Here is a 27,676-nt window from a genome sequence, read left to right as displayed (position 1 = left end):
AGGGACGCACGTGGGTCGAGGCCGTGGAGGCTGGAGCAGACGCGGGGGCTGACGGAGGTGAGGGAGGAAGGGACAGGGACGCACGTGTGTCGAGGCCGTGGAGGCTGGAGCAGGCGTAGTGGGCTGACGGAGGTGAGGGAGGGAGGGAGGGACAGGGACGCACGTGGGTCGAGGCCGTGGAGGCTGGAGCAGGCGCGGGGGCTGACGGAGGTGAGGGAGGGAGGGACAGGGACGCACGTGGGTCGAGGCCGTGGAGGCTGGAGCAGGCGCAGTGGGCTGACGGAGGTGAGGGAGGGAGGGACAGGGACGCACGTGGGTCGAGGCCGTGGAGGCTGGAGCAGGCGTAGTGGCTGACGGAGGTGAGGGAGGGAGGGACAGGGACGCACGTGGGTCGAGGCTTTGGAGGCTGGAGCAGGCGTAGTGGCTGACGGAGGTGACGGAGGGAGGGACAGGGACGCACGTGGGTCGAGGCCGTGGAGGCTGCAGCAGGCGTAGTGGGCTGACGGAGGTGAGGGAGGGAGGGACAGGGACGCACGTGGGTCGAGGCCGTGGAGGCTGGAGCAGGCGTAGTGGGCTGACGGAGGTGAGGGAGGGAGGGACAGGGACGCACGTGGGTCGAGGCCGTGGAGGCTGGAGCAGGCGCGGGGGCTGACGGAGGTGAGGGAGGGAGGGACAGGGACGCACGTGGGTCGAGGCCGTGGAGGCTGGAGCAGGCGTAGTGGGCGGACGGAGGTGAGGGAGGGAGGGACAGGGACGCACGTGGGTCGAGGCCGTGGAGGCTGGAGCAGGCGCGGGGGCTGACGGAGGTGAGGGAGGGAGGGACAGGGACGCACGTGGGTCGAGGCCGTGGAGGCTGGAGCAGGCGTTGTGGGCTGACGGAGGTGAGGGAGGGAGGGACAGGGACGCACGTGGGTCGAGGCCGTGGAGGCTGGAGCAGGCGCGGGGGCTGACGGAGGTGAGGGAGGGAGGGACAGGGACGCACGTGGGTCGAGGCCGTGGTGGCTGGAGCAGGCGTAGTGGGCTGACGGAGGTGAGGGAGGGAGGGAGGGACAGGGACGCACGTGGGTCTAGGCCGTGGAGGCTGGAGCAGGCGCGGGGGCTGACGGAGGTGAGGGAGGGAGGGACAGGGACGCACGTGGGTCGAGGCCATGGAGGCTGGAGCAGGCGTAGTGGGCTGACGGAGGTGAGGGAGGGAGGGACAGGGACGCACGTGGGTCGAGGCCGTGGAGGCTGGAGCAGGCGCGGGGGCTGACGGAGGTGAGGGAGGGAGGGACAGGGACGCACGTGGGTCGAGGCCGTGGAGGCTGGAGCAGGCGCGGTGGCTGACGGAGGTGAGGGATTGAGGGACAGGGACGCACGTGGGTCGAGGCCGTGGAGGCTGGAGCAGGCGTAGTGGGCTGACGGAGGTGAGGGAGGGAGGGACAGGGACGCACGTGGGTCGAGGCCGTGGAGGCTGGAGCAGGCGCAGGGGCTGACGGAGGTGAGGGAGGGAGGGACAGGGACGCACGTGGGTCGAGGCCGTGGAGGCTGGAGCAGGCGTAGTGGGCTGACGGAGGTGAGGGAGGGAGGGACAGGGACGCACGTGGGTCGAGGCCGTGGAGGCTGGAGCAGGCGCGGGGGCTGACGGAGGTGAGGGAGGGAGGGACAGGGACGCACGTGGGTCGAGGCCGTGGAGGCTGGAGCAGGCGCGGGGGCTGACGGAGGTGAGGGAGGGAGGGACAGGGACGCACGTGGGTCGAGGCCGTGGAGGCTGGAGCAGGCGTAGTGGGCTGACGGAGGTGAGGGAGGGAGGGACAGGGACGCACGTGGGTCGAGGCCGTGGAGGCTGGAGCAGGCGTGGGGGCTGACGGAGGTGAGGGAGGGAGGGACAGGGACGCACGTGGGTCGAGGCCGTGGAGGCTGGAGCAGGCGCGGTGGCTGACGGAGGTGAGGGAGGGAGGGACAGGGACGCACGTGGGTCTAGGCCGTGGAGGCTGGAGCAGGCGCAGTGGGCTGACGGAGGTGAGGGAGGGAGGGACAGGGACGCACGTGGGTCGAGGCCGTGGAGGCTGGAGCAGGCGTAGTGGCTGACGGAGGTGAGGGAGGGAGGGACAGGGACGCACGTGGGTCGAGGCTTTGGAGGCTGGAGCAGGCGCGGGGGCTGATGGAGGTGAGGGAGGGAGGGAGGGACAGGGACGCACGTGGGTCGAGGTGTGGAGGCTGGAGCAGGCGCGGGGGCTGACGGAGGTGAGGGAGGGAGGGACAGGGACGCACGTGGGTCGAGGCCGTGGAGGCTGGAGCAGGCGCGGTGGCTGACGGAGGTGAGGGAGGGAGGGACAGGGACGCACGTGGGTCGAGGCCGTGGAGGCTGGAGCAGGCGCAGTGGGCTGACGGAGGTGAGGGAGGGAGGGACAGGGACGCACGTGGGTCGAGGCCGTGGAGGCTGGAGCAGGCGTAGTGGCTGACGGAGGTGCGGGAGGGAGGGACAGGGACGCACGTGGGTCGAGGCTTTGGAGGCTGGAGCAGGCGTAGTGGCTGACGGAGGTGAGGGAGGGAGGGAGAGACAGGGACGCACGTGGGTCGAGGTGTGGAGGCTGGGCAGGCGCGGGGGCTGACGGAGGTGAGGGAGGGAGGGACAGGGACGCACGTGGGTCGAGGCCGTGGAGGCTGGAGCAGGCGCAGTGGGCTGACGGAGGTGAGGGAGGGAGGGACAGGGACGCACGTGGGTCGAGGCCGTGGAGGCTGGAGCAGGCGTAGTGGCTGACGGAGGTGAGGGAGGGAGGGACAGGGACGCACGTGGGTCGAGGCCGTGGAGGCTGGAGCAGGCGTAGTGGCTGACGGAGGTGAGGGAGGGAGGGACAGGGACGCACGTGGGTCGAGGCCGTGGAGGCTGGAGCAGGCGTAGTGGGCTGACGGAGGTGAGGGAGGGAGTGAGGGACAGGAACGCACGTGGGTCGAGGCCGTGGAGGCTGGAGCAGGCGTAGTGGGCTGACGGAGGTGAGGGAGGGAGGGACAGGGACGCACGTGGGTCGAGGCCATGGAGGCTGGAGCAGACGCGGGGGCTGACGGAGGTGAGGGAGGGAGGGACAGGGACGCACGTGTGTCGAGGCCGTGGAGGCTGGAGCAGGCGTAGTGGGCTGACGGAGGTGAGGGAGGGAGGGAGGGACAGGGACGCACGTGGGTCGAGGCCGTGGAGGCTGGAGCAGGCGCGGGGGCTAACGGAGGTGAGGGAGGGAGGGACAGGGATGCACGTGGGTCGAGGCCGTGGAGGCTGGAGCCGGCGCAGTGGGCTGACGGAGGTGAGGGAGGGAGGGACAGGGACGCACGTGGTTCGAGGCCGTGGAGGCTGGAGCAGGCGTAGTGGCTGACGGAGGTGAGGGAGGGAGGGACAGGGACGCACGTGGGTCGAGGCTTTGGAGGCTGGAGCAGGCGTAGTGGCTGACGGAGGTGACGGAGGGAGGGACAGGGACGCACGTGGGTCGAGGCCGTGGAGGCTGCAGCAGGCGTAGTGGGCTGACGGAGGTGTGGGAGGGAGGGACAGGGACGCACGTGGGTCGAGGCCGTGGAGGCTGGAGCAGGCGTAGTGGGCTGACGGAGGTGAGGGAGGGAGGGACAGGGACGCACGTGGGTCGAGGCCGTGGAGGCTGGAGCAGGCGCGGGGGCTGACGGAGGTGAGGGAGGGAGGGACAGGGACGCACGTGGGTCGAGGCCGTGGAGGCTGGAGCAGGCGTAGTGGGCGGACGGAGGTGAGGGAGGGAGGGACAGGGACGCACGTGGGTCGAGGCCGTGGAGGCTGGAGCAGGCGCGGGGGCTGACGGAGGTGAGGGAGGGAGGGACAGGGACGCACGTGGGTCGAGGCCTTCGAGGCTGGAGCAGGCGTTGTGGGCTGACGGAGGTGAGGGAGGGAGGGACAGGGACGCACGTGGGTCGAGGCCGTGGAGGCTGGAGCAGGCGCGGGGGCTGACGGAGGTGAGGGAGGGAGGGACAGGGACGCACGTGGGTCGAGGCCGTGGTGGCTGGAGCAGGCGTAGTGGGCTGACGGAGGTGAGGGAGGGAGGGAGGGACAGGGACGCACGTGGGTCGTGGCCGTGGAGGCTGGAGCAGGCGCGGGGGCTGACGTAGGTGAGGGAGGGCAGGGACAGGGACGCACGTGGGTCGAGGCCATGGAGGCTGGAGCAGGCGCGGGGGCTGACGGAGGTGAGGCAGGGAGGGACAGGGACGCACGTGGGTCGAGGCCGTGGAGGCTGGAGCAGGCGTAGTGGGCTGACGGAGGTGAGGGAGGGAGGGACAGGGACGCACGTGGGTCGAGGCCGTGGACGCTGGAGCAGGCGCGGGGGCTGACGGAGGTGAGGGAGGGAGGGACAGGGACGCACGTGGGTCGAGGCCGTGGAGGCTGGAGCAGGCGCGGTGGCTGACGGAGGTGAGGGAGGGAGGGACAGGGACGCACGTGGGTCGAGGCCGTGGAGGCTGGAGCAGGCGCAGTGGGCTGACGGAGGTGAGGGAGGGAGGGACAGGGACGCACGTGGGTCGAGGCCGTGGAGGCTGGAGCAGGCGTAGTGGGCTGACGGAGGTGAGGGAGGGAGGGACAGGGACGCACGTGGGTCGAGGCCGTGGAGGCTGGAGCAGGCGCGGGGGCTGACGGAGGTGAGGGAGGGAGGGACAGGGACGCACGTGGGTCGAGGCCGTGGAGGCTGGAGCAGGCGCGGGGGCTGACGGAGGTGAGGGAGGGAGGGACAGGGACGCACGTGGGTCGAGGCCGTGGAGGCTGGAGCAGGCGCGGGGGCTGACGGAGGTGAGGGAGGGAGGGACAGGGACGCACGTGGGTCGAGGCCGTGGAGGCTGGAGCAGGCGCGGTGGCTGACGGAGGTGAGGGAGGGAGGGACAGGGACGCACATGGGTCGAGGCCGTGGAGGCTGGAGCAGGCGCAGTGGGCTGACGGAGGTGAGGGAGGGAGGGACAGGGACGCACGTGGGTCGAGGCCGTGGAGGCTGGAGCAGGCGCGGGGGCTGACGGAGGTGAGGGAGGGAGGGACAGGGACGCACGTGGGTCGAGGCCGTGGAGGCTGGAGCAGGCGCGGGGGCTGACGGAGGTGAGGGAGGGAGGGACAGGGACGCACGTGGGTCGAGGCCGTGGAGGCTGGAGCAGGCGCGGGGGCTGACGGAGGTGAGGGAGGGAGGGACAGGGACGCACGTGGGTCGAGGCCGTGGAGGCTGGAGCAGGCGTAGTGGGCTGACGGAGGTGAGGGAGGGAGGGACAGGGACGCACGTGGGTCGCGGCCGTGGAGGCTGGAGCAGGCGCGGGGGCTGACGGAGGTGAGGGAGGGAGGGACAGGGACGCACGTGGGTCGAGGCCGTGGAGGCTGGAGCAGGCGCGGGGGCTGACGGTGGTGAGGGAGGGAGGGACAGGGACGCACGTGGGTCGAGGCCGTGGAGGCTGGAGCAGGCGTAGTGGGCTGACGGAGGTGTGGGAGGGAGGGACAGGGACGCACGTGGGTCGAGGTCGTGGAGGCTGGAGCAGGCGCGGGGGCTGACGGAGGTGAGGGAGGGAGGGACAGGGACGCACGTGGGTCGAGGCCGTGGAGGCTGGAGCAGGCGCGGGGGCTGACGGAGGTGAGGGAGGGAGGGACAGGGACGCACGTGGGTCGAGGCCGTGGAGGCTGGAGCAGGCGCGGGGGCTGACGGAGGTGAGGGAGGGAGGGACAGGGACGCATGTGGGTCGAGGCCGTGGAGGCTGGAGCAGGCGCGGGGGCTGACGGAGGTGAGGGAGGGAGGGACAGGGACGCACGTGGGTCGAGGCCGTGGAGGCTGGAGCAGGCGCGGGGGCTGACGGAGGTGAGGGAGGGAGGGACAGGGACGCACGTGGGTCGAGGCCGTGGAGGCTGGAGCAGGCGCGGGGGCTGACGGAGGTGAGGGAGGGAGGGACAGGGACGCACGTGGGTCGAGGCCGTGGAGGCTGGAGCAGGCGCGGGGGCTGACGGAGGTGAGGGAGGGAGGGACAGGGACGCACGTGGGTCGAGGCGGTGGAGGCTGGAGCAGGCGCAGTGGGCTGACGGAGGTGAGGGAGGGAGGGACAGGGACGCACGTGGGTCGAGGCCGTGGAGGCTGGAGCAGGCGTAGTGGGCTGACGGAGGTGAGGGAGGGAGGGACAGGGACGCACGTGGGTCGAGGCCGTGGAGGCTGGAGCAGGCGCGGGGGCTGACGGAGGTGAGGGAGGGAGGGACAGGGACGCACGTGGGTCGAGGCCGTGAGGCTGGAGCAGGCGCGGGGGCTTGCGGAGGTGAGGGAGGGAGGGACAGGGACGCACGTGGGTCGAGGCCGTGGAGGCGAGGCTGGAGCAGGCGTAGTGGCTGAAGGCGATAGCGGCAGTGGCGACGGACATAATGACGACGACGAGAGCGTGTCCCGGTCCACTGGTTGGCAGCTGCTTCACTCACAGTGCTGAACTATACTGTGTGGAGGAGGAGGTGGATGGGGATTGAAATGCGTGGACTCGGCTACTGCGAGTGAATAGCATCTTCCCGGAGTCGTAGCCACGTCGAGTGCTCGTACGTCCACGAGCTTCCAGCTGAGTGCTCCTCGACCATTCGTTTTTCTGTGCGCACCCGATGTGGACTTGTTATCTGCAAACGTAGCCAAGAACATCGAATGAAAGCCTGCAACGAGAGTGAGGGAGTCAAGGTACAGTGCTGGGTCGAAACTCAATAAGCAGAACACGATTCTGAAAGCCTCAGAGGAAGAGGCGAAACTGAACCAAGCAGCAATACGGTCGGTGACGATAAATTTCCTCAGCGAATCAGCGAGTACATGAGCTGTGACACAGCTAGAGTCGGGTAAGACCTGGCACACAGCGTAGTGACAACGAGAAACCGTGGTGGCAGCAGGGCTGGATGTCTTTTCGAGGTATCATTATGACACTCCCCCGCTGGACCTTGGTGCTGGGAATCGACAACGCACCTCCAGTCTTTACTACCATCTTTAAACTTCCTTCACATTCAAAAAATTGCCTACACTCTTATTTAATGTCCCCCATTTTCGTTAATTTAATTTCCCTTCGTTACTCATTACTGTTACCTTAGCACTCAGTCCACGAGTGGCCTACCGGGGCCATCCGACCACCGTATCATCCTCAGCTGAGGATGCGAATAGGAGAGGCGTGTGGTCAGCACACCGCTCTCCCGGTCGTTATGACGGTATTCTTGACCGAAGCCGCTACTAATCGGTCGAGTAGCTTCTCAGTTGGTATCACGAGGCTGACTGCACCCCGAAAAATGGCAACAGCGCATGGCGGCCTGGATGGTCACCCATCCTAGTGCCGACAACGCCCGACAGCGCTTAACTTCGGTGATCTCACGGGAACCGGTGTAAACGCTGTGGCAAGCCCGTTGCCATTGTTACCTTGAATTTATGTTATTTGAAACAATATTTGCTTGGAATAAGGAACAATTTACGTTATGACATGACATTTTTTTTAAAATGCACGTCATGTTTTTAAAATATCGTGCAACAAATCTCTAAATATGCAAGAAATGAATTGAAATGCGGCACAGGTGTGAATATTCTTTGGCACACTGACACATGTTGAGCCAGTGCATTGTTTGCCAATGGCTTCAGTATAGACTGTCTTCAGACTAGGGACAAAACTTTCTCGAAATCCTCGAATCCCACATGACACTGAAATGGGCGCATTACCCGTGTTAAATGAACCTGTAAATGAACCTGTTTTTAGCCGACCGCAATATTTTTGGTGTTAGATCTCCTTCGACATTAACAAGTGTGGCCCAGCGGTTCTAGGCGCTTCAGTCTGGAATCGCGCGACTGCTACGGTCACAGGTTCGAATCCTGCCTTGGGCACGGATGTGTGTGATGTCCTTAGGTTAGGTTAGGTTTAAGTAGTTCTAAGTTCTAGGGGACTGATGACCTCAGATGTTAAGTCCCATAGTGCTCAGAGCCATTTGAACCATTTGAGAACCCGTTTCTAATGTGCTATATTCACTCCGAATGTCAACTTATCGCTTTACCCGATAAAACTCTCTTTTTTCTATCACACTGATGACAGTTCGAGTGAATATTCTCATAACTTTGAAGGAAAGGCTGAGAGGTCCACAGCTTTGTGCGACTCGATTCAATATTTTTTCGCAACGGCGAGTGACCACAGAGCGGCTCCGCCTCCCGCGCCCGCCTCCGCGAGGGGGCGACAGCCACCTCTGCCTGCCGCGCGGAGGACGGGGCTTCGGTTCCCGGTAGGAGGACAGGACTGGAGTGGGCTCCAGTGTCTGGAATGCTGGCGACGGCGTGGAGAGCGGTGTGCCACCCCCACCCCTCCCCTAGGCGTCATACGGTGCAGGAAGACACGGCGACCGGCCGACACCTCGCGATCCGCTGGACCTCTGGTGACGGACTCGAGCTTTTATTTCTAAGGCCTCCTGTGACGTTAAACAAAACCGGACTCTGCTTTCACCGTCCGGTTAAGCAGAATCGACATGTGCCTCCACAGCCAGTCAGCTTCCGTCCACCCGACAGAGATTTGGGAGTGCTCGGCAGACTTTGATCCTCGCAGTAGCAGAGTTTTCTCTCCGGTCGCTGTCAGCCGGCACGGAACGGGGACGCGCGACAAACACGTGAATTATTTGGCAGCAGTTCACGCGGCAGAGAACCGAGCAAGAAAGCTGGTGAGTCCTGGGTGCAGCCGCTGGGAGGAGGGTAGGGGTGGCTGTGGGGCTGGGGGTGGAGAGGTAGGACTGGGGGTGGCTGCCGTCGCGGGATTTATGAGGCGGCGGCTGTCGCCGTGTCAGTTTATCCTCTCCCCACTTTTTTTCTTAACGCAGTGGCGTAAACAGAGCTGCGTCACCGCCACGAGAGGCAGTGACGCGAAAGTTTGGGTGGAATCAATTTCCCGCAACGCGTACGACACGACCGGTGGGCGCCTTTTTAACAAAATATTCACTTTGTTTGTGCTGCAGGCGCTCTTCTTCGCCATCGTATGACGCCGAGAGGAAACGACGAGGCGCCGCTGAGGTGAGTGTATCTGTACACAGTGGCGGCCAAACGTCAGGCGCCGCTTACCTACATGCACAACAAGCGAAACGACTACAGTTCTGTTTGCAAAGCACACGTCTATTCGGCAACACACAAATATTCAGCTCGGAGAGACCACTGTACAGTGTCCCTAGCGTGTGATGGCACCTTAGGGCGGCAGTTAGTGGACAGTAGAGTGTCTGGGAGCAGCTCTTCAGACGTGTTGTCATGTCGAGGGGCTTGGTTGGTTGCTTAACTTGGGGGAGGGAACCGAACAGCGAGATCATCGGATGAGGGAAGGATGGGCAAGGAAATCGGCCGTGCCCTTTCAAAGGAACCATCGCAGCATTTGCCTGAAGCGATTTAAGACACGGGATTGAACAGCCGTCCTCCCGTATGCGAGTCCAGTGTGCTTTCCACTGCGCCACCTCGCTCGCAGTCTGACTGTGCGTATTCCAACTGAACTACACCGATGGCTAACCAAATTGGCATGTAATGGACTGTTGCAAAAACTGTATTAACTGTTATATTATCATAATTTCAATAGACTTAATGAGACCGTGGTTCCAGTTCCCTAACCACAACTTTATTGCTAAATAATCAGCCGTGGATTCTCGTAACATATTCTTCAAAGATTAAGCAGAATTCGTAAACATTTAATGTGAGAGATTTATTCACTTCAATCATTTTGCGAACACATTCTCTCTTTCGATAAGAATACTCCCACACCTTGTAAGACCCTCTCCGTAACCACAGACACTCTCAAGAAACTTACCGATGCTGCAGGTTAAGAAAATTGGCTATCGGATACTGTGGGAAACAAACCTAAATCATAAACACGTCATGTTTCAGGCGTAAGGAGCTACAAAGTTGGCTGTATTGTGGTGAAATGAAAAACCAATAAATAAGTTAGTTAATCTGGGTGTGTGCAGACTGTAGGAGCAGTGGGGCGACACAGCAGCCGGTGCAGCGGCGGTCTGCAGGACGGAAGGCCCGGTCAGCGGCGAGGGCGCCGGCCCTCTGCTGTCGCTCTCCCTCGCGTCGGCTTGCTGGAGGTGGCGACCAGACAGACAAATCGCTGGCCTCAGCTCACCCTGAAGAGGGGGGGGGGGCTGACTACACTCCTGGAAATTGAAATAAGAACACCGTGAATTCATTGTCCCAGGAAGGGGAAACTTTATTGACACATTCCTGGGGTCAGATACATCACATGATCACACTGACAGAACCACAGGCACATAGACACAGGCAACAGAGCATGCACAATGTCGGCACTAGTACAGTGTATATCCACCTTTCGCAGCAATCCAGGCTGCTATTCTCCCATGGAGACGATTGTAGAGATGCTGGACGTAGTCCTGTGGAACGGCTTGCCATGCCATTTCCACCTGGCGCCTCAGTTGGACCAGCGTTCGTGCTGGACGTGCAGACCGCGTGAGACGACGCTTCATCCAGTCCCAAACATGCTCAATGGGGGACAGATCCGGAGATCTTGCTGGCCAGGGTGGTTGACTTACACCTTCTAGAGCACGTTGGGTGGCACGGGATACGTGCGGACGTGCATTGTCCTGTTGGAACAGCAAGTTCCCTTGCCGGTCTAGGAATGGTAGAACGATGGGTTCGATGACGGTTTGGATGTACCGTGCACTATTCAGTGTCCCCCTGACGATCACCAGTGGTGTACGGCCAGTGTAGGAGATCGCTCCCCACACCATGATGCCGGGTGTTGGCCCTGTGTGCCTCGGTCATATGCAGTCCTGATTGTGGCGCTCACCTGCACGGCGCCAAACACGCATACGACCATCATTGGCACCAAGGCAGAAGCGACTCTCATCGCTGAAGACGACACGTCTCCATTCGTCCCTCCATTCACGCCTGTCGCGACACCACTGGAGGCGGGCTGCACGATGTTGGGGCGTGAGCGGAAGACGGCCTAACGGTGTGCGGGACCGTAGCCCAGCTTCATGGAGACGGTTGCGAATGGTCCTCGGCGATACCCCAGGAGCAACAGTGTCCCTAATTTGCTGGGAAGTGGCGGTGCGGTCTCCTACGGCACTGCGTAGGATCCTACGGTCTTGGCGTGCATCGTGCGTCGCTGCGGTCCGGTCCCAGGTCGACGGGCACGTGCACCTTCCGCCGACCACTGGCGACAACATCGATGTACTGTGGAGACCTCACGCCCCACGTGTTGAGCAATTCGGCAGTACGTCCACCCGGCCTCCCGCATGCCCACTATACGCCCTCGCTCAAAGTCCGTCAACTGCACATACGGTTCACGTCCACGCTGTCGCGGCATGCTACCAGTGTTAAAGACTGCGATGGAGCTCCGTATGCCGCGGCAAACTGGCTGACACTGACGGCGGCGGTGCACAAATGCTGCGCAACTAGCGCCATTCGACGGCCACCGCGGTTCCTGGTGTGTCCGCTGTGCCGTGCGTGTGATCATTGCTTGTACAGCCCTCTCGCAGTGTCTGGAGCAAGTATGGTGGGTCTGACACACCGGTGTCAATGTGTTCTTTTTTCCATTTCCAGGAGTGTATATCGTCGTGCCAAACATCGTGGTCTGGCGTGTATAATTGTCATACTGACACGAGAGATCAAATGTCAATTAATTCCAGTAAAACACGGTGAGACTGTGGTAGCAGCTGTAGCGACGACTGGAACTGGTGCTGCCTTTCTCTGGAACTGCCGCAGCCAGTAAAGCGACAGCACGCTGTTTATATCCTGGTGCACAGCGACACTAACGTCTGCGGCGTTTGTCCCGCGTGTTTCGCGACCTCTGCAGCGCGCCCCTGGAATCTGCTGGCGCAGTCGCCCGTCCTCCGTTGCTGGAGGGATGTCTAAGTGCCAGGAGTCGCGACTGAGGGTGGCGACAGTCTGCGTTTCGTACATCCACATAGAACCGATCAGAGGCTACAGCTGTGCACAACTCTGGGTTTACGAGCAGTGGAGCTTCCCCAGCTTTTGTCCAGTACTGCGTTAGGTGCCGGCGACCAGCGTCGGCCCGGCCGGAGCTGGCGGACTGCTGCAGACTGGAGCGCTCGGCTGTCAGCGAAATCGCTCCGGTCAGTAGCGGCCTGGACTCCAGTAGCCGGGCAGCCTAGCACGGGGCAGACTGCCGCCGAAGCCGAGCTGAACCTGCTGGGGACCGCGGCAACGCGTTCACCACCAGTATCTGGACACGTTGCAGTGGGCAGTAAAACGGGCTGTGTGTGTGGCCACCCTTGAGCTTTATGACGCCTCGAACTATGCTGCCATCAACTTCAATGACCTGTGTGAACGTCTGTGGAGAAATCGCAGTCCGTTCCTCCTCGTGAACTGAAACCAGAGAGTATAGTGATGTTGGGCTCGAGGATATGGAGCAAAATCGACGTTACGATTCGTTCCATTGGGTTGAGGTTGCGACTCGGGGCGTGCCAGATAATTTTGTCGATCGACCATTGCCTCACAGTTGTTGCCTTACCATCACGTCGACACAAATGACCACTCTGTCGAAGCTGTTGCTGTACTGCACGCGGTACACAATGCCGCACACGGTCCTTCCGCATTCACCGTTTTCCTAAGCCCAATAAGGGGACCACACCCTAAACGCGAAAGACGGCTGTGTCCTGTAACACCAGCCCCTCTGCAAGTCAGTGGTGGCACTACAGCTGGTGGCAGGCAGTGTTCTTCAGCCGTTTGCCGGACCCAAACCCTTCCGTCAGATTGCCACGGGGACGGCGGGATTTATCACACCGAATCACTCGCTTGCAGTCATCCACTGTCGTGTAGCGTCGTACAGCAGAAATATGTGGCTGCTCGTCTGTTTAGCTGGGCTGCTGCTAGCACTCTGGAACTCACGAGTGATTTCTTCTACCGATTTCTTCCGATTATCTTCGTAGCCACCCTTCACAATGCTCGACGGACCCCCTCAGTCCTTGCACGAGGTCTGCCTGGTCTCGATTTAGTCGGTTTTGTTCTTAGCTTTTTCAGTTTCCAATCGTGACACCGATAGTCAAATCGGGCAGATTAACAAGTGTTTTAATAACCCTTTTGGATATGCTACTCGAGTGACCTCCAGTTGGAAGTGGCTGAGCTCTCCCGGCCGACCCGTTCTGGTGTTAGAAACTGCTTCTCTGCTCACATCGCGACACTCCGCACCGCCTTTCGTACTGCCCGGTGCGCCTCTCTTAATTCCTACGGCTCAGTACCGAATTACACAGGAGTGTCCACATACTTCCGATCGTACAATGTATGTGGCTACCGCGGAACACTTACTTCTCGACTGGGAGTGACCAGATGTTGACATCTGCTTGCTGAAGAAATTCTCATACTGAAAGGAGAACGAAGCTGTGGAAGACAGTGACGAAAAGTTGTCTCCAATTCAAAGCGAAGCGCGGCCGCCAGTGACGTGGAATGCTCTCCACTTGGCCCGGCCGGCGCTGAGCGCTGACTGAACAAATAACGCCGTAGCTGCGACCAGCTGACTGGAACTACTCGGCAGGTCGCTAAACACTTGCCAGTAACGATGCGCCCTGTGTACTTACAAAGTCGTGTTTCTGAAGACAGAATTCGTTGCGTTTTCGTAAAGTACTGGCTCATTCGTCACCGAAGTACAGAATAGGATTGTCAGTGATACAACAGAATGGTACAGCCTGTGGCAGAAGTCCGGTCGAGGTAACCGCCGATACGGCCGCGCCAGCGCGTACGGAGCGGAAGCGATGGGGAATGCCGCCTCACTGCGCTGACACATCCGTCTGAAGAGCGTTGCCCTCAGCTGGTTTCACTAACTTTATTCACACTTCACATTTCAACCTCTGTGGCGAGTGAGGGAGGAACTTACCACAACTTTGTGCAAATGCTGCATGCGCCAACATTAAAAGTTTAAAGCAAATCTGCACCGTAATGTCGACAAAGTGCAGATTTAGTCCAAGGCTTTCGTTGGCCAACCCAGATTAATTCGTCGGAATAACACCAGCACACAATATGTCTGAATATGTAAGGGTCGCCACTCTCGCTTTGACCCCAGAGACGGAATTAAAACTCTCACAACTCCAAAAACAATAACAAAAAGCCCTTTAGCTCTTTATCTGCCCTCGGGAGTATTCCGAGATTCTCTGGTCCCTACCAACTTCTGCCTCGAATCTGCCTAAATGGCAGTCAAAAGGAAAGAAGATACATGAAAAAAAGTAAGTAGACTTTATTATTTCAAAGTAGTCGGCTCAGTTATTGATACGTTTACCTCTCCGCGCAGCAAGGTGGTCAGTGCTTTCGTGCGGCTGCGATTGTTCCCAGGCGTGTACCTCTCCGTCCGAACCACATGGACGGCCAGGAAGATCTTTCTTCAGGGCTCCAAAAATATGGCAGTTATCGAAGCTATACGGAGGATGTGTCAGCGGGCCGACATGTTGCCGAGGTTGTTTGGAAAACGCTACAGAACTTTCGCTGGAAAGCTCTTACACATTTTCCACACAGTTCCGTTCTATCGCCACTCGATTTCCATATTTTTGGAGTCCTAAGGTAAGAAATTCATTGCCGTCGATGTGCGTCGGGCGAAGAAGAGCGAGTCTAGGTACAGTCGTGGCTTCGTAGCAGCCGCAATCACTTCTCCGTGGAGGCACTGACTGTCTTCTCCCACAGTGGGACAAATGTATTAATAACAGTTCTGGTATTTACTTTCCAAACAATAATCAGTTTATTTACTTTTTAAGGTTCCGTGCCTCATTCTGTAAAAACATGACCCTTGTAGAATCACTTTGCTGTCCACCTGTCCGTCTGTCTGCCTCTCTCTGTCTGTGGAACGGTTTGGCGTGTCAGATTCAGATTCATGTCGCGTACTTAAGTCTATCGTCCCTTGGCGGTGTAAAATATTTCAGCTTCTAAGTCGATGCGGTACAAAAGATTTGGTCGTGTATGTTGCATATTTTGATACTGGCAGACTCATTCGACCTCGAATGATGAAATTCGGCAAGGAGCAAGGTCTGACAGTACAAGTAAAGCAAAAAATATGAAACGTGTTAAATTATATCAGATAACATCTTTTCCCATCTGAACATACATTGGATTCGTGATCTGTCAGATGCAAGACAGACGAACATTAGTACACGCAGACTTAAAATGTAAGTTGTAGTCATGTTTGATTAACTAACTAATTTTTTTAAAATCATACTTGAAGTAAAGTACCCTGCTCGCTTGTTTTCGTATGTCCGCGCTAGTCCGTGGAACTGCTGTGGAGATTTTGATATGGTGCTAGAATTCCCCGGACCAATATCTTGCCAGTATCGATATCGATAACAGGTAAAAATGGTCCAGAATCTCGAGTCCTAGCAAGGACGAACTATATATACATACATATTTAAGCTTGTACGGAACGCTGAGTACGCGACTCATACTCGCACTTGGGCAACTTTTCACCGCGTGTCTCCTTTTCATTTGACACGCTCCTTGTACCGACCGAGCACGCGCTCGCTAATCCGCAAGCCTCACCTAGGAAAGCAGCAGAATGTCTACAGAAAGTTCCAGGCACACACGAATACACTGCAAAATGCTTCGAACGATTTGTACTGGAAAAGTCAGGTCGTTGATTGCGCGGCGTCAGCAATTCTAGACTTACCATCCGATGACCACTTTGAAACACGAACTCTAGTCTAGAGCGCCCGCGAGTTGCTTTCTCAATCCCCCCGTTGGCTGCAAGCTGAAACCCATTTCACTTGTCGAGCTTTCAGACGTTCCCACAAGTCAGAATCGGCATCCACACGCAGGTAGTTCCACTGGCCATTTGCCAGTCGCCCTAATGACATGCCACTGCCAGGGCTTCCAGAAGTGTGTTTACTAACAGCAGATGCTGGGCGACATCCTCCCTGCTGCCATCCTGGGGAGCTGGCCTCTCTGACCTCTTCCACAACCGCTTTAGGAGAATTAGGGAAAGACGGGCCGCTGACCCCCAAGCTGGAAGAGGCTACTTCGCAATGAATCCAGTCCATGTGTGGACTGTAACTACAGGAGCAGCACATACACTGTGTGTGATCAAAATTATCCGGACACCCCCAAAAACATACGTGTTTCATATTAACTGCATTGTGCTGCCAACTGCTGCCAGGCAATATCAGCGACCTCAGTAGTCATTAGACATCATGAGAGAGCAGAATGGGGCACTGCGCGTAACTCACGGACTTGGAACGTAGTTAGGTGATCATACGTCTGTACGTGAGATTTCCACACTCCTAAACATCCCTAGGTCCACTATTTCCGATGTGATAGTGAAGTGGAAACGTGAAGGGACACGTACAGTACAAAAGTGTACAGGTCGACCTCGTCTGTTGACTGAAAGAGACCGCCGACAGTTGAAGAGGGTCGTAATCTGTAATAGGCAGACATCTATCCAGACTAACACACAGGAATTCCAAATTGCATCCGGATCCACTGCATGTACTATGACAGTTAGGCGGAAGGAGAGAAAACTTGGATTTCATGCCCGTGCAGCTGCACATAAGCCATGCATCACTCCGGTAAATGCCATACGACGCCCGCTTGGTGCAAGGAGCATCAACATTGGCAACTGAACAGTGGGAAAACGTTGTATGGAGTGATGAATCACGGTGCACAGTGTGGCGATCCGATGGCAGGGCGTGTGCCGTGTGATCGTCATCTGCTAGCGTGTGTAGCGCCAGCAGTAAAATTCGGTGGCGGTGGTGGTGTGGTCGTGTTTTTCGAGGAGGGGGGCTCGCACCCCTTGTTGTTTTGCGTGGCACTATCACAGCACAGGTGTACACTGATGTTTGAAGCACCTTCTTGCTTCCCACTGTTGAAGAGGAATTCGGGGATGGCGACTGCATCTTTCAACACGATCGAGCACCTGTTCGTAATGCACGGCCTGTGCCGGAGTTGTTGGACGACAATAACATCCCTGTAATGGACTGGCCTGCACAGAGTCCTGACCTGAATCCTACAGAACACCTGACGGAATTACAATGTTTTGGAACGCCGACTTCGTGCCAGGCCTCACCGACCGACATCGATACCTCTCCTCAGTGCAGCACTCCGTGAAGAATGGGCTGCCAATCCCCAAGAAACCTTCCAGCACCCGATTGAACGTATGCCTGCGAGAGTGGAAGCTGTCATCGAGGCTAATGGTGGGCCAAAACCATATTGAATTCCAGCATTATCGATGGAGGGCGCCACGAACTTTTAAGTCATTTTGAGCCAGGTGTCCGGATACTTTTGATCACATAGTGTACATGCGGCCGGGAAAGACGTGTTATCAACCTTCAAATATGAATTGTACTTATAATCCACCATACTGTACGAATAAGGTAAATGCTTTTAAATTGTAATTCTTCAGTCTTTCCCGGCGATCTGCCGGGTGAAGTGTCATTTGTCGGATAGCTGCGCCGTTATTCGTGCAGAGTATTTCGCCAGCGTGACTCGTTACTGTCATCAGATGCTACTCGAGACTCCTCATCGAGTGAAATGGGTAGTACCTGACGTAGGTGGCGACTCACGTGGCTAAAATACTGTGCATGAACGGCGACACAGAATCTTTTTAAATTGTTGAATGTTTATCATCGTAGGTTCAGCAAAGTTCTTAAGGTAATGAACGCGTTTATTGAAACGCCCCACACCACACTGTGTAAAGCTGGTGTTCTGCCCTCCTGCGTGGCTTCTAGAAACAGGACAGTTGTCATTCCATTGGTCAGGCATTCCCGCACCCGTTACGTGACGTCACATCCGCGTACTACGCAGTGCTGCAACTTAAAATATGTCTGCCACCACGTATTAAACTATATTTAAATGGAAGCGGTGACCTTTATAGTCCTGTACAAAAATGTAGACCTCAAGGAGTGAGGGAAGGGACATGACTCCATATTCTAAAATCATTGTTTGTGTCACCACTGCTAGCTGCTCGCATTCATTTTGATTTTCATAATGTGTTGTAGCAGCCCAATCCATCGCTACAGCCTGTAGTTTCTCAAGGCGGCACCCTTGTATAAAATCTTATCAGTACTTAGACCGCGAGAAATAGGAGTTACAACTCGAGCTTTCGAAGGTTAACACTGTTTTCTTCGTCAGGAGATGACTGACAGCGGCGAGCGAGGTAGCTTGGCTGCTACGTAGCGTAGCGGCGACCAACCGTGTCTCTGATCGGATGACGCCGCTCGTAATTCTAACCTTTATGGCGCGGTGACGTCTCCTCAAGGTTAGGGTTCATACGTGCATGTGCAGGAAGTGGGCAAAGACGCAGCACGCTCCCTTCCACCCAGCAGGTCTCGACTGAGTGGCGGAAAGGGGCAGGAGAGCGTCCCCCGCTCACCTGACAGCCACGGCTTCTGGCCGTACTTCTTGGAAGACGCCCCGTCCCAAATGTTCCTCTCCAGGCACCTCCGTCTCTGTTACTCCACATCCGAATTTCTACGGCTTCTGTTATTATTGAATCCCGGTAGGTGAGTGCGTGGGATTTCCTCACCGTCGACCTCGTGCCCTTCCGCTGGCGCTCGTTTCTGTACTCGATGGCTGTCGGGCCTGCGTAGTTCCCGCCACACTCACGTGGCGCGCTGCAGAAAGCGGGTCCGCGTGAATCCAGACTGCCCTTCACTGGACGCAGCGCGCCTTCATTTTCCGTGCAGGTCGGAATACCGGTCTAATACCACATTTACGTAATACGGGACAAGTCTTTTATTGAGATCGATCTGCACACTGGAAGGAATGCCGTGGGGTTTTCTTCTTACGTTGGGTCTACGCCTGTTTACCAGCTAAGAGCGCTCTAATTTGACGCAGTTTGAATCCGTTTAATTGAACACGTTCTTAAGCTGTTTCAAAGTCGAGACAAGATCACAGTCTAACATCCCATCGGCAGCGAGGCCGTCAGAGTCTGCTGACGTATTTCACTTCTAGATGGCAGGTGGTCGTGATCTGAAACTGTCTGGGCTCCCTAATGGAGGGAATGCTCTCGAGCTTGATGGCAGTAACCACGCCTGTGCTGGCGCCGCGAGACCATCCACTCCTCCTAGACCAGTCTTTAGCTCCGGTGAATCGTCTGAGCAAGCTCGTGCCACGTACAGGCGGCAACTGCAGCGGTCGCATTCGAAACTCTGAATCTTCGGTTGACGTTATTAAAGACAATCACTTAGTAATGCTATGGCGAGCCTACATGTGGTTTCTTTATGTGCAAAAGTACTGACAGCACATGCGTTGGAACTCGGAGCTGGCCATTTTCCACCTGGCGTTTCCAAAATTTTTCAACACTTCTTGACGTTCGATTGCGTCTGTTCTCAATCACTTTCACTTCCATGCAACAGAACATGTGGTTTATGACGGAATTGAAAACGAAGGGCAAGTTCCCGTTTTTGGAAATGTCGGTCGGACGAAATTGAATGGAGGATTATTTAATTCTTTGTACAGAAACGAGAACCGACAGAGGTCTTTATTTAAGTGAGAGCAGTTTCCAGCATTCAGCTGAACAGCATTCTGTCACGAATACTTTAATAAACAGAGTGCAGACAATTTCAGGCGATTATCACCTGGAATCTGCACTGAAACTCCTTAAAAATCTGTTCGACAAAAATAAATACAGAACACATCGTATTAGTCCTGCATTCGCTGGTAAACGTAGGCGCAAACCCACCGAGAGAACGGAAGAAGAAGGAAAGCCGCGGGATTCCTACGGAGGGACCTCGAGCACAGCTGGGCTCGAGAGTGTCTGGTGCCTGCAATGCGCCACGCGAATGTGGCGAGAATCACGTAGGGCAGAAAATCCCCACCGCAGCCGAGCAGACACCCAAAGCACCGAAATAGCCGATAACGGAAGGACACGAGATCGACTTTGAGAAAACGAAGATCCTCTCCCACAATTCGACCTACTGGGATTCCGTAATAGAAGAAGCCGCAGGACTTCGCATGTACAGTAACACTTTTAACAGAGACTGAGTTTGTAGTGTGTGTAGCGCCTGGAGACGATCCCTTGTGACGTGGCTCGTGAGGGGGCAGGCGATGCCGATGGAGGAGTCCTTTTCTGCTTCGCCGCTCAGTCGTTGGCCGGTGGGGGAATGGGAGAGGGGGGGGGGTGCCTGTTTCCTCCATTTGCATCTGTGAATCCCACCCTGCAGGTAACGTTACACCGCCATTATAGAAGTCCCCCTACCAATGCCGAGTTCTAACGCCGCTGTAAAGGGAGTCAGACTTCGCTTCCGGCACACAGTCACCCCCTGATGAAGAACACGGTGATAACCTTGGAAAGCTCGTGTTTTTCCCCGGACCTCACGCGGTCTGAACACTGACGGGATTTGATGTGTGTGTGTGTGTGTGACGGCTGCCCGCCTGCCCGCAGCGCCGACGGCAACTTCGAGGTGACGCTGGCGACCAAGGCGACGCTGAACTACACGGGCCGCGTCGAGTGGAAGCCGCCCGCCATCTACAAGTCGTCCTGCGAGATCGACGTCGAGTACTTCCCGTTCGACGAGCAGACGTGCGTCATGAAGTTCGGCTCCTGGACCTACGACGGCTTCCAGGTGAGTGCGCATGCAGTGCTTCTCCGATTCCAAACAGCGTTTCACTGAGCACCACACGGACGCCTATTAACTACAGTACGGTGCTGTACTGGCGTATAGGCAGGCCTCGGCTGACAGCAGGCACGGAGGATCAGTCAGTGGGGCAATAGAGGGAAGTGTGATTCTGGGCTAAAAATGCTGACGGCTCAGTACAGGATGTGCGTGTGGGGTGTAGAGATCAAGAGGCACTCTCGTGGTAGATCAGCGTGCAGAGCGGGACAGAAGACTACAAACGACTGTACGTACATCCAGTGGTATGGTCTCGCGTGCAGCACCGCTGCCAACTAACGGGCCTCGATTGTAGGCTATGCTATGTCACACGTACAGCGGGTGGGTAAAAGTATGGAAACACCGTGACGACGTAAGTCGAAAAGGCAGCCAAGCCGGCAGGCTCCGCTGTTGTGGTTCAAATGGTTCTGAGCACTATGGGACAACTGCTGAGGTCATCAGTCCCCTAGAACTTAGAACTACTTAAACCTAACTAACCTAAGGACAACACACACATCCATGCCCGAGGCAGGATTCGAACCTGCCACCGAAGGGTATCTCCGATAAGCTTCCATCCCAATTTATATATCGCAATATTTCTGGTGTTAGATCTCCTTCGACATTAACAAGTGTGGCTCAGCGGTTCTAGACGCTTCAGTCTGGAACCGTACGACCGCTACGGTCGCAGGTTCGAATCCTGGCTCGGGCTTGGATTTGTGTGATGTCCTTAGTTTAGTTACGTTTAAGTAGTTCTAAGTTCTAGGCGACTGATGACCGCAGATGTTGAGTCCCATAGTGCTCAGAGTCATTTGAACCATTTTGAACCATTAACAAGTTGACTCAGATAGACCCACTCTGTGACGCTTTGCAGCTGCGTATTTCCAACAGATACATTTCTCTCCATTGTCCATTCACGCACTATGATCTTGGTTTTATCGTACTGTATTTCAGACCAACTTCAGAGCAGACTAACCCAAATTCCTTAACCAGTATTTGTTGTATACTATTAAAAACTGAACAAATTCATCAGCAAGCCTCAGGTAATTTAATCTCTTTCTCAGAAGTTGCATTCCCTCAGTTTTCCAGTTTAAGTCTGATATTGCTTTTTCTAGGCCTGAGTCAGCTTGTTTTATACCATTTTCAATTTGAAATTATTTATTTCTTCGGTAACATTCACGAACGCTGTGGAGATTCTTCTGTATATGCTACTCTTCCTTGTTCTCTTACGTGAAACACAGGTGCATGACTGATCGTATCGAATGCTTTTTCGAAAGCAACGAAGACAAGGCAAGGCGAGGCGAGGCGAGGCGAGGCGAGGCGAGGCAAGGCTGCATATGAGGCTCTTTTGATCCGCTACTTGTGGTGGCAAATCCTGAGTGCAGCAGGGCCTGCTCAGCCCCCGGCGGGTCACGTACCCGTGAACACAGCGTTGGCACACAGGGTGCTTCAGATAAACTTCCACCTCAAGTAGTATCGCAACCGTGTAAGGTATCCTAATATAGCATTCAGCCATATGAATTGTGAAATAGTCTTCACAAAGCGACGTATACTCTATTTTCTTAGCTGTATTGATTACAGAGGTACCGGTATCTACTTGTTTTCTTTATTTTTCAAACGTAACAGTAGAAGATATACTATTAGTTTCTTACTTCTGAAAGATACGAATTCAACGTCGTTTCAGTGTTCAGAAAGCAGTTAATATTTTTGGGGTTATTACAATATTTATGGTTCGAACATTAAAGCGATTGCTGCGTTATTCGGAAGTTGGTGACTTCACACTCAAATAAGGCAGGAAGTGACGTGAGACAGTGAGGAAGCAGGCACAGCGGGAAGTAATGAGGCTCTCGTTCTGTGTGGCGATTGCTCGTTAGTTTAAAGAAAAAGTAAATGTTTTTCACAAGCCGAGAGAAAGTATATGAGCTATTTCTTTACGGAGACTGCAGATGCAACCCGCACATACGAGGTGTCCCGGTCGACGATGTACAGCAAGAATGACGAGTCAGCGAATGTACCAAAACTTGTTACTGGAAGTGTACTGGAGAACCATGCGGACGTGCTATGAGAGAAGCGACCTGAACGGACGTTTCGCCAGCTGCTGCTCGTAATCCACGCGTCAGCCGCCGGCGCGCAGACAGCTTCCATCCGCCTCGTGTGTCGCTTCAGCAACAGGTAGACCGGAGCAGTCGCACAAGATCCGTGCAGTTCTGTCTTTCGGTTTTGATGTAACTTCAGCACGGTAGGTTCCTCCTTCAAAGAATTCTCCTTACATCCTTACCGATGATGCAACCTGTGAAAATCACGGAAATCTGAGCGCAAGCAACGTACGCCACTAGCGTAGCGCCCGCTGATTCGCTCCCGCTGACTGTACGAGCTGCACAGATATTTTTTATTTTTCTTTAATCGAATTTTTATGTCCACAAATTGGAACACATTCTAAACTTTTCACGCCAATTAAAGCCGTACAGGCATAGTCTTTTCCGAATGTACTTGTAACCGTAAAGCGATTTGTGATAGCTGGAGTTAAAAGTTTCTGTTAATCGTGACTTTTCCAGTTTTACTTCCATAGAAACTTTCATCCCCTAACTAACACGTATTATTTCTTTTCATCCAACCGAGAACTGAGATCCCAGTGTTCATAGATTTAGCTCGATTTTAATATCGTGAAATATATTGTTAAAAATAGGTCGTGTTTGGACCTTCTTTGTCAGGTGGTCCGTGACGTGTCTGGTAAGATAGCCCTGCGAGTTCCGCGGCAGTTTCCCCGCCCCTGGCACGTCCTCCGCCGCTCCCACTGCCCCCACACCTCTCCGTGCCAGACGGAGCGGACGGCTGTGCTGGCCGCGCTTTGCCCGCCCCTCCGTCGCGGCTGCGGGCCACAGCCCACACTCCGCACCCGCCCAGATTGTCGGCGGCACGCTCCCTCTGCGGGCCTGGCCCTTCCACGTGGCCTCCGTACAGATCCGGCAGTTCTCACGGAACACCTCGCGACTCGTTTCGTGGCAGCCTCCTATCAAGCTTCCTCCTCCAAAAACAGTGAGCTGAACCTTCCCCTTTTCGGGCGGAATTCTACAGTGAACCTTTTACTGCTTCTGGCCCTCTCTTCTTCTCACGATTCAGCTCCTGACCCTGATCCCATCCATTACAAATTGCTTCACCACCTCCACAACGCCACTACCTCCTCCATGTATTTTGCAGTACTTGGCTCCAAGGGACGATATTAAGGTTCCTGTCCTTAAGTCTGGCAAGGAACCGTCGTTCAGTGACGGTTACCGGCCATCAGCTTGACAACTGTCCCCTGCAAGTTACTAGGACAGGCGGTGGTTCGTCGGCTCAGTTGGGTCCTCGAATCTCGCTACCTTTATCTTCTTAACAGTGCGGCTTTCGGCAGAGAATGGAGGGGGGGAGGGGGGGTAGGTGGCCAACACCCAACCCCCCCCCCAGCCAGACAGTCTCCGATCGATCGTCTGCTTCGGCAGGGCTTTCCTCACTGCGGCTTGGCGCCATCACATCCTCCTTACGCTCCACGAATGGGGTCCTTGGGGCAGCCTCCCAATTTTTATTCGCCAGTTCCTGTCCCACTTCTCGTTCAGAGTCTAGATTACCACTGTTCTCAGCTCCCCACAGGCCCGTGAGAATCGCATTCCACAGGGCTCTGTAGCAAGTTTCTAATCGCTATTAATGGACTTGTGGCCTCTGCCAGATTGTCGGTCACCCCCACTCTGTATATGAATGGTTTTGTATTTAGGCTAGCGCCCACTCGGTGGACTCTGTGGAATGACAGTTCCAGGTGCCATCTGGCGCACATCCACGTGGACACTCTTGCACGGTTTCCAGTTCTCTCCCCTTCAGTCCAGGGCGGTGCATTTCTGTCGCCATACTATCGTCCATCCTGAATTGGAGCTCTACCTCGATGCCCGACACCTGTTCCGTTTCTTGGGTCTTCTTTTTGACATCAGTCTTACTCGGTTGCCACGTATTCATCATCCAAAGGTTGACTGTTTGTGTAAACTCAGTGTTTTTTGCTTCTTTATCCACAGCTTTTTCGGCACGGACCATTCGACCCCTCCCAGACCTTACCATACATTAGTTCTATGTCAGTTGGACTGTGACTGTCAAGTTTATGGACCAACTACCCCTTCCACACTCCCCTCTTGGACCCAGTTCACCAGTGTGGTATATGTTTAGCCACCAGTGCCTTTCACACCAGTCCTGTCGACTGCCTTCTGGTTGATGCTGGGATCCCTCCCCTTCGACTCGGCAGTCGCAGCTCCTTGTTTCTTATGCCATCACTACTCACTGTTCCCTTGCTCAGCCCTCCTATTCCATTCTTTTCCCACCCTCAGGTGGCTTTACTGTTTGGGCTCTGCCTCGCTTCTCTTCACTATGACTTCCACCTTCCCTCCTTGTCCTCTTCCCCACGTTCTCTCCTAAACACTCCCCCCCCCCCTTCATTAGTTCCTTGGCCACTAACTCTTCTGGAGTCTGCTCCAGCGGCATTTCATTGTTTTCTCTGAATACTCTTATGAGAGGTTCGGGACGCCATTATTTTTTACACCGATGTCACTAGATCTGCTAATCATGTGACATATGCCTTTACATCTTCTGTTGGCATGGAACACCATTCCACATGTGGGGTGTTTACTGGAGAATTGATGGCCATCTATTGGGCCCTCTGTTTTATTAAACGGTTCTCCACCCCCCTTCACCCCCGAATTTTGTTGTGTACAGACTCCACAACTTCCTGCCACCCCATGATCTCTGCCATCCGTGACCTTGTCGCTGATCTTCGCGGTACTGCTTGTCTGGTTGACTTCCTTTGGGTTCCTGGCCATAAGGTATCCCAGATCACAAGAACTGGCTCATCATCTGGCTGGGGGGGGGGGGGGGGTTGGGTGTTGGCCACCTACCCCCCCTCCCCCCCCCTCCATTCTCTGTGACCCCTCTGGGAGCAGATCTGTTGCTTTACATCAAATCCCTTGTTGCTCAATAGTGGGTTCGCACTTTGGAGGCTATCCCGCTGTCTAATAAGCTGGGCACACTCAAGGAGACTCACACTACGTGGGGTTCCTCCCTCTGCCTCTCCTGGCGGGAATCTATCATCCTCTGCCGTCTTCTATGGCCACACTAGGTCGACCCATGGGGTTTCACTCTGCAATGAGCCCCCTTCCCCCTTTTCTAGTTGGAGGACTCCGCTCATGGTGATCAATGTTTTGCTGGACTGCTCCCTCCTTCTGGATCTTTTGCAATAAATATGCCTTCTCAACTTCCTCGTCTCGGATGTTAGTGGACGACCCTCGCACGGTTACATCTGTCCTGATTTATCTTCACGAAAGTGGTTTCTGCTCTCAGCTATAAGTGAATTTTCCTCTGGAATCTCAGTTCCTCATTTAGCGTAGGCGTTGGTTATGGAGGCCTTGACCTTATCTCCACGTCACCCAAGTTCTCCCCGCCTGGTGCCTACATTTTGTCTGGTCTGTTGTGAATGTTTTGCCTCTTCACTTGTGTCTTCTTCCCCTTGTGTTGTCCCCACAGTATCGTGATAGTGGTACGGTGTGGGTGTCGGGACAGGTCGGTGGTGGTGATGGTGCCCCACGGCGTGTAGCGTTTCTGGGGCATCGGCGCTGATCTGCCCACCCCCTTTTGTTCTTTCGTCTTTCTGCTGCCATGGCGTCCCTTTTTCCGCTTTGTTTGTACTGGACTGTGCTGTTTATGTTGTTCCTCCCTTGATTTCTGCCATCTTATATCATGGAATCGATGATATGGCTGTTCGGTCCCCTCTCGCAAATCAATCAACCAACCATCCTTTTCTTAGAAATTTTCATCCCCTATTTCATACACTTAGGGGTCGAATTTCCAAAAACACTGAACTACGTTTCTTTTTTTTATTTCTTTAATGCTGATTTATTTTCAAACACAAATTTCACCGATTATTTCACTCCCTTAGGGGCTTAATTTCCAAAAATGCTCAAACACGTATTTCTTTATTTCTGACCGAGAAACTAAATGCCAGTTGTCGTAGGCCTCCATTCAAAATTGCCTTAATAGCGACATATTTTAAAAATGCTCTTCATCCGCTATTTCATAGTTTTAGGGGTGGAATATCGAAAAATTCGTTCTTAGAGTGTAAGGTAATTGCAAATTTCAAGTTTTTAAGCTTAGTGATTTGGGCTGGCCGATGACGAGTCAGTGAATGAGTCAGTCAGTCGAGACACTGCCTTCGATGTATAGAGATAGGCCGCTGAGAATACGTCCTGTCTGAGGCAGATTGAACATAAGAGTCTGTGGGAGTGTGAACGTCTGGTGCTAGATTTTTCTGAAGTCTGCGCCGCTCGCCTTTACTTCATTGAAGAAGACTTGACAAGTAAAAGGCAAGCACCGTTTCTTAACACAGTGCTAATGACTCTCCTGAAAGGAACACCGTATGACGTGTATGGCTGCCGCTCGTGGCCACCAAAGCGCTCGCACAGCTACGTATTTCCTGGTCGCTGGATTGAAACGTACTGACGCCACTACACATTTTTTCTCTGGACCAAACCCGAAGATTGAGTCTACACACATGTTTTGGCGACCCAATAGAGCTTAAAAGGTCGTGTTGTCGCAGCATGTTCGATGATATCGAAGGAACCTCTCCAGTCTGTCCAGACGTCCTTGCACCACCGACTGCAAACTTGTGTCGCAATAGGCAGTGGGCATTTCCAATACTTGGTGAGATAAATGCAATTTTATGGAAGACTTTACGACTAACATTCGTTGTTGATTTTCTTTTTATTGCTGCTGCTCGTATAATTTAGCATCTTGACATTTCTACGTCTACATCCATACTCCGCAAGCCACCGTATGGTGCATGGCGGAGGGTGGCTGTATTTCTGTTGCACTCGCAGACGGAGCGAGGGAAAAACGATTGTCTATATGCCTCATATCACCCCTAATTTCTCTTATCTTCGCCCTCCTTACGCGAATTTACGATGGCTGCAGTAGAATCGCTCTGCAGTCAGCTTCAAATGTCCGTCCTCTAAATTTTCTCAATGGCGTTTCGCGAGAAGGATGCCGCCTCCCACCCAGTCATCCGGTAACAGTTGCAGGTTGCTCGAACCTCCCGGTAACAAATCAGGCAGCCCGCACCTGAACTGGTTCAGTGCCCTCCTTTAATCCTAAGCTTTGTGGTACTTCCAA

At 55.5% G+C, this 27,676-nt stretch overlaps 1 protein-coding gene across 1 annotated transcript in view; it reads left to right on the top strand.

The window, feature by feature from the left end:
• Positions 1-27,676, top strand: part of LOC124552396 (acetylcholine receptor subunit alpha-like) — a 354,641-nt gene that overhangs the window by 202,859 nt on the left and 124,106 nt on the right. Inside the window, exon 5 of the mRNA XM_047126656.1 lies at positions 20,296-20,476. Coding sequence (XP_046982612.1) covers positions 20,296-20,476 — 181 coding nt within the window. The remainder of the gene's footprint in view (positions 1-20,295; positions 20,477-27,676) is intronic.

This window comes from Schistocerca americana, chromosome 10 (assembly GCF_021461395.2).
Source record: "Schistocerca americana isolate TAMUIC-IGC-003095 chromosome 10, iqSchAmer2.1, whole genome shotgun sequence".
Taxonomy (NCBI): Eukaryota; Metazoa; Arthropoda; class Insecta; order Orthoptera; family Acrididae; genus Schistocerca; species Schistocerca americana.
Note: the sequence above shows the minus strand (reverse complement) of the source record. Positions and strands in the feature narration are given on the sequence as shown.